The following is a 6,049-nucleotide window of genomic DNA, read 5'->3' on the forward strand; positions in this document are numbered from 1 at the left end:
CCAATGGCGGGGTGGTGGTGCGGCTGGTCGGCCGCAACTTCCACCGGTGAGGGCAGGGCCGGGGCGGGCTGGGAGTGCTGCTCCAGAGCAGGTCCTGGGTGGTGCCCTGGTTGCGCTGGGCTGTTCCTGCCCGGCCTGTGTGAGTCCTGCGGGTGCGGGGTTAGAGATCCTCGTACCCCCCGGTCCCAGCGAACCTTCACTCGGCCTCTCCAGGGCAGGGAATTACTACTGGGGTTTTGTTTTCACGGGCTGCTTCAGAGCCGGGTGGTAGGGAATGGTGCCAGTGGGGAAACGTTCCCAGTGCCTTGGGTGTGCTGGGGAGGGACAGCAGCTGCTATAAAGGGATGTGTATTGGTGTTTGGAGTCAGTGTCTGTGTGGCATTCACCTTCCCTCGGGATAAATGGGGCACAGTTCCCTCGGCTGGTAGATGACAGAGGTTCTTGCTGGGATATGATCTCTGGTTTTGGAAAAGCTCTTGAGTTTTGATGAGTTTATTGATAATGTTGTCCTTAGTGGACTGAGTATTAAAGACACCCTGTGAGAAAGGGAGTTTACAGAAAGTGGTACTTGTTATCCATTTCCAATTAAAGTACATAAACCAACTGCTTTGAAAGACTGGTTGAGGTCAGATACTGGTGGGAAAGAGAATGGGTTACCCAGAGTGGATAGTGAGGATTTTTGTTACTGCTTTTCATACTTGGAGGGAATTCTTTTGTCAGTGTTGACATGATATTGGAAATCAACATTCATATAAAGCAAATACGAGGAAAATGAATGGGTTGGCATTCTTAGCAGCTTTTAAAAGGATTTTTATGCAATTATTTTTGCTTTGAAGGTTTTCTGAGCAGCATGAATTCAAAAAGCCAAATGATGACCGTGCTCTGCAGCTGATGACCAAGTGTGCCCAGACAGTGATGCAAGAACTGGAGGATATTGCTATTGCTTATGGACAGAGTGATGAATATAGTTTTGTTTTCAAAAAGAAGAGCAGGTGGTTTAAAAGAAGAGCAAGGTAACAGCTGCATTGATACTGAAGAGAACTTGTTTTTAACATCTCTCTGTAATTCTTCAGATTTGCCTTTACCTACACACAGAGGTTAGGAGGAGGGCTGGTGTTTACACTGCAGTTAATTCAGGTTTTTCATGTGGATTCTTTACATGTGGTCTTTCAGGAAAATATGTTTAATAATACAGAGTTTAAAAAAGTTGTATAAACAACTTATTATATAAACAATCAAGACATTATAAACAGACATTCTTTTAAGAAAATGTTACAATTCTCAGTACCTCTGTTCTTCAAAAGACTCTGTGCCATTGCTCATCTGTTTGGCCATTATTTAAGAAATGCTGCTCTCCACCAGAATTATCACTACTGGTACCTCTGATAACTACAGATACATAATCACACTCGTGTTTCTTTCTTTTTTTTCTCTTGTTCTATGTTTGCAAGTAAGTTCATGACTCATGTGGTCTCCCAGTTTTCCTCAAGTTACGTGTTCTATTGGAAGGATTATTTTAAGGACCAGCAGCTTCTGTACCCGCCAGGATTTGATGGACGAATTGTGTTATATCCCAGCAACCAGAATTTGAAGGACTACCTCAGTTGGAGGCAAGCAGATTGTAAGTGCTCCTAGAAAACAGAGATTTGTTCAACTGAGTTCACTTCCTCTGAACAAAAATGCCCTTTCTGCCAGTGTATTTGTATATATAGTTGTCAGTGAAAGAACAGCAGGTAGGGTGGTAGTTTTCAATAATATTACAATTGTTCCGGGCTTTGTATGGCTACAGAAATACTGGCTGAAATTTGGAGTGTTCAGGCTGCAGCTATGTTTGGTGCATCCTGAGAGTAAGTTCAGCACAGGAAATATTAGAACTGCTAATAGAATTAATTAATTAATCACGCTGTTCAGAGTTGGCTTAGCCAAGGTAATCTTTAATGAAGAGATGTGAATATTCAAATTCACAGCAGGTAGCAATTGAAAGTACTGAATATTCCATGTTAGAACAGACGTGGATTTTCTGGATTTATCTCTAGACCTTTGTCAGCGCCTAGTCCCTGTTGTCAAATGAAAATAATTTACATTAGACATAACACCCTTCAGCCTCTGCTCTGCCCTTCTTAGTTATAATGAAATCTGTCTTCTAGTCATGATATGCAGTACCTTAAAAACGGATTATAAACATTATACGTTCTTTAGAAACTGATTATATTCCCCATTACTCTTAGCTGTTTCTTGGATACAACTCTGGAAATACAGCTATTGTTTTCTAACTAGTCGCTCAGATTGGGTAAATAATCTTCCTCACACTCATTTCTATGTTTTCTCTAGGCCATATTAATAACCTTTATAATACAGTGTTCTGGATGCTTGTACAGCGAAGTGGTTTGACACCAGTGCAAGCACAGGAGAGGCTTCGGGTAAGAGTCTGCTGAAGTCGTGGTTTTTTACAGCTAAAAATTAAATCGTAAGATTTGCAAAGTGTCTTGCCTGCTCAGCAGCCCTGGCTGGCTTGTCTGTTCTTACTGTAATAATTTTGTGGGTGTAGATTCAACAACTTCTTGAACTGCACAGATGTTAATACCATTAGCAAAGAATGTATTCTTGGTAAAGTATTAGCAGGGTTTTAAGCTCTTAATTAGCAATTTCAGAAATCTTAGAAATGCCATAAAATGTCCAGTATCCAAACACACAAGGAACAATGGCATAATTCAGGTCCTGTACATTGCCAGTCCCTTCTGTTGTGTTTCATCTCCTTGTGCAGACTTCAGCAGATTATTTGTTTTCTTCTGGAGTCTCTTGATTGTCTTCTCTTTGTCTTGAAAATACAATAAAAACCCTCTCAGTTTTAATACTCATTTGGCAGTTGGAATTAACTCCTCTGTTGAGAGAAGCAATTAAACCTTCTGACTTAAAGGTGAAAAACCTTTACAAATGTCAGTCTTGCTTCCAATATTCCCCCCTCCTCTACCCTAGCGATACAGTTTGTTTGTTTTCTCTAAGAGTATTTTTCTTTTCCTTTCCTCTCAGGGAACTTTGGCTGGAGATAAGAATGAAATCTTATTTTCTGAGTTCAACATCAACTACAACAATGAACCTTTGATGTATAGAAAAGGAACTGTCTTAATATGGCAGAAGGTAAAAACCTGTATTGGTACTTGCTTTGTGCTCATGTTTTAAATAGTTACACTGTGGCAGACAGACTGCACTGTAAGAGCACCACATGTATCTCCAATGTATGTCTAGGAATAAATATATTTTAAATTAACTACATTTGCCATATCATGATGTGTAAGATGACTCATTGTTTTAGAGATGTTTTTGAGGTATCTGTTTCTACGAGCATAATTTAAAAACCGGTCTCTGAAGTCTGGTGTAGATACAAATTATAACCATTGAGGTGAAACATGTATCAGCAGATGACAATGTGTGTATCACCGGGGCCCTTCCCAGGATGAGGTCCCAAGTATATCCATGGCAAAGGAATTACAAAGTTCTGTTCAATAAGGTAACTCAGCTCATAGTTTGCTTAGTTCTTTTCTGCTTTAAGATAACTTGGAAATGTTCATTATTCTAGGATTGTGTCATTGATTTAGTGGGAGAAATTCCTGTCCTGTGTTTTTTTATTAGGTTTTTTTTTAATTAGAATTCTTGAATCCCCTCTGGAGCTTTATATGTCTGCTAATGTGCCACCTGTATTTTCAGGTTAATGAAGTCATCACTAAGAAAATAAAACTGCCAAAGGAAGAAGAAGAAGAAAAGGAAGTGGAAGTGACCCGGACTAAGACTAAAGTTGTTCCTCTGCACTGTGACATCATTGGGGACCAGTTCTGGGAGGAATATCCCGAGATTCTGGCTGAGGATAGATGATATCTCTGATGAATATAACTGGTAGCTCACATTTTGCTCTGCTTGTGTTGTTGGCAAGTGAGGAATACAAATGGTGGCTGGCAGAGTTTGACCTGTAACCCTCTTCAGCAACTACACTGAGTTTAGCACTGTTGCTTCTAAAAAGAAGACACTGGTGCTGTCTGACATGCAAGGATATGCCCATATGGAAAGCTAAAATCCCACTTTATTTTGAGTGTTAAGAACTCATGATGAATTAAGACTGTTCTGCCTTGTACATGTGTATTTGTAAAAAAAGTACGCAGAAATTTCCTGTATTTCTATAACGTTTAGACCATGAGGTGTTTTATTGAACGGCTGAACTATAAAAAAAGGTTGCATATTTGAATAGAAATTTTGTTTTTGTTTTTGTTTTCAACTGAGATGGACCAGAATACTTCAATTGGGACTTGGTATTAAAATTCAAGGCTGGTGTGTTTAGTCAGATGAGTGACAAACTGTTCTGCTGCCTGATGGCTGATTCTTACTGAAAGGGAGTAGCCTGGCAGTTTGCTATGGTTAATTTTAAAAGTTTTTGTCAGATGTACAGGATTTGTATACTTTTAAAAAATAAAAATAATAGTATCTTCGCTGTGTTTTATTATGTGGCCTTTCTTATTCCCGGGACTTGTACTACTAAGCGGTGAAAGTTCCAAACAATGAAGTTAATAACAAAGATACTGTACAGACTGGAATTCTGTTAGGGCATGGATAGACATCTTTTCTCATATTCCATGGCCTGGGAATTCACCTGTCTCCTCCTGTGCAGGAGTGACAGGTGGCAACACAGCACAACATCCCAGGTGCCTGCAAAGAGGGAGCCAACAATTTGTGCTGCTGTTTTCTGGTCTCCCTGGGAATGACACAGACAGAGGAGTGCTGGCAATCCATGTTTGTCAGAAGGAAGGGAGGAGTGTGTGTTGCCTGGTCAATGCACAGTTCTGTTCCAGTCCAACTGTCAGTTAAGACCCTTTGTCAAAATCAACCTCTCCAAGCAGAAATATTTCTGCTAATGGATAGGGGCTTGTCCCAGTGTAAGTGGAATTTGAGGGAAATAACCTGTTTCAATGTAGAAATACAGCTTTAATGATAGGCATTGATAAGGCTATTACTGCTTCTAACGAAGCTGGTTTCAAAAACATGGTCCCAGAAAAGTAACTGGGCCAGTTGTTGCTTGTGAAGAGATAGCAGTTGGGATTGGCCATAAAAATAGAAAGAAAGGATCAGATATGACTGATGAAGGTCACACTACTGAGTTAGATTCCTGTAAATTCTCTTACCAGCCTATGTTTCCCCTTCCTGCAAAAGAACTTACACATTTAAGGCAATGTGTCTTTTGGTGTTTTTTTTTAAAAAACCCCCACTGACCAGGTACTGATGTAAACTTGAATTTTGCAGGTTCTTCCCGAGATTAGGCAATGAGTCTGGGTGTTTATAATAGCACAAGGCTTCCGCTTGCCCTACACGCAAAGAGAGAATGTATTTCGTTTTTAGTTTGTAGAATGGGCTGCATGATTCCTAGGAAGAGGATGTGGGTGATTGTGAATCATTGTAGCAGTCACTAAGAACTTTCTATCTGTTGGTTTTTGGTCTTCTAACACAAATGTAATTTACTTAACTGTGAAATTTTATGTTACTGCTTGGTGCCTGACTTTGGACTTTGCATACAAAGCAACTGTTCCAGAACTGGTAACAGCTGGATTTACTCATACTGGTAACAGATGAAAGATTAAAAAAATAATTTGGCAGCCATGATTTATGTTTGGAAAGTAATATATAGGTTTTTTATTTTATGTATTATGACTGCCTGATACATTCTACAATATCTTTATGTATGTACATGGTGTGTGTATATAAAAAACACATCTGTATTAGGTCATAGTGTTTTCTAATTAACTCATTCTTACGATGATATGGAATAAGTCAACATAGCTGTTCACGTATGGATGCAGACTTTGGAAGCAAGATATGGATTCTCCATACAACCATGGGCTTTAATTTGTATTATATAAGTGCTAGAGGAAGAACTCTATGTGGTATTCTCATTCATAAGGTCTGCATATATATGACTCCATAGCTGTAGGGGAAAATAACTATTCGCAAGGCTCAAACAGCAGCCTGGTGTTGGTGGCACCCACCATACAGGCATTCCCGTAGACGC

At 39.7% G+C, this 6,049-nt stretch overlaps 1 protein-coding gene across 2 annotated transcripts; it reads left to right on the top strand.

Annotated features, from left to right (window-relative positions):
* Window positions 1-924: 924 nt before the first annotated feature.
* On the top strand, window positions 925-4,478 carry THG1L (tRNA-histidine guanylyltransferase 1 like). Of its 2 annotated transcripts, none has more exons than XM_017728147.1 (5): window positions 925-1,013; window positions 1,456-1,621; window positions 2,332-2,420; window positions 3,031-3,138; window positions 3,706-4,478. In XM_017728147.1, exons 2-5 carry the CDS (start codon window positions 1,459-1,461, stop codon window positions 3,868-3,870), a joined length of 525 nt encoding a protein of 174 aa, XP_017583636.1. In that variant the 5' UTR covers window positions 925-1,013; window positions 1,456-1,458; the 3' UTR covers window positions 3,871-4,478. The 2 variants fall into 2 exon arrangements, with proteins under 2 accessions (XP_017583636.1, XP_017583637.1); XM_017728148.1 differs by having other exon boundaries at window positions 947-1,013; window positions 1,547-1,621.
* Window positions 4,479-6,049: the final 1,571 nt, after the last annotated feature.

The sequence above is a fragment of the Corvus brachyrhynchos genome, unplaced genomic scaffold, assembly GCF_000691975.1.
Source record: "Corvus brachyrhynchos isolate BGI_N302 unplaced genomic scaffold, ASM69197v1 scaffold21, whole genome shotgun sequence".
Lineage (NCBI taxonomy): Eukaryota > Metazoa > Chordata > Aves > Passeriformes > Corvidae > Corvus > Corvus brachyrhynchos.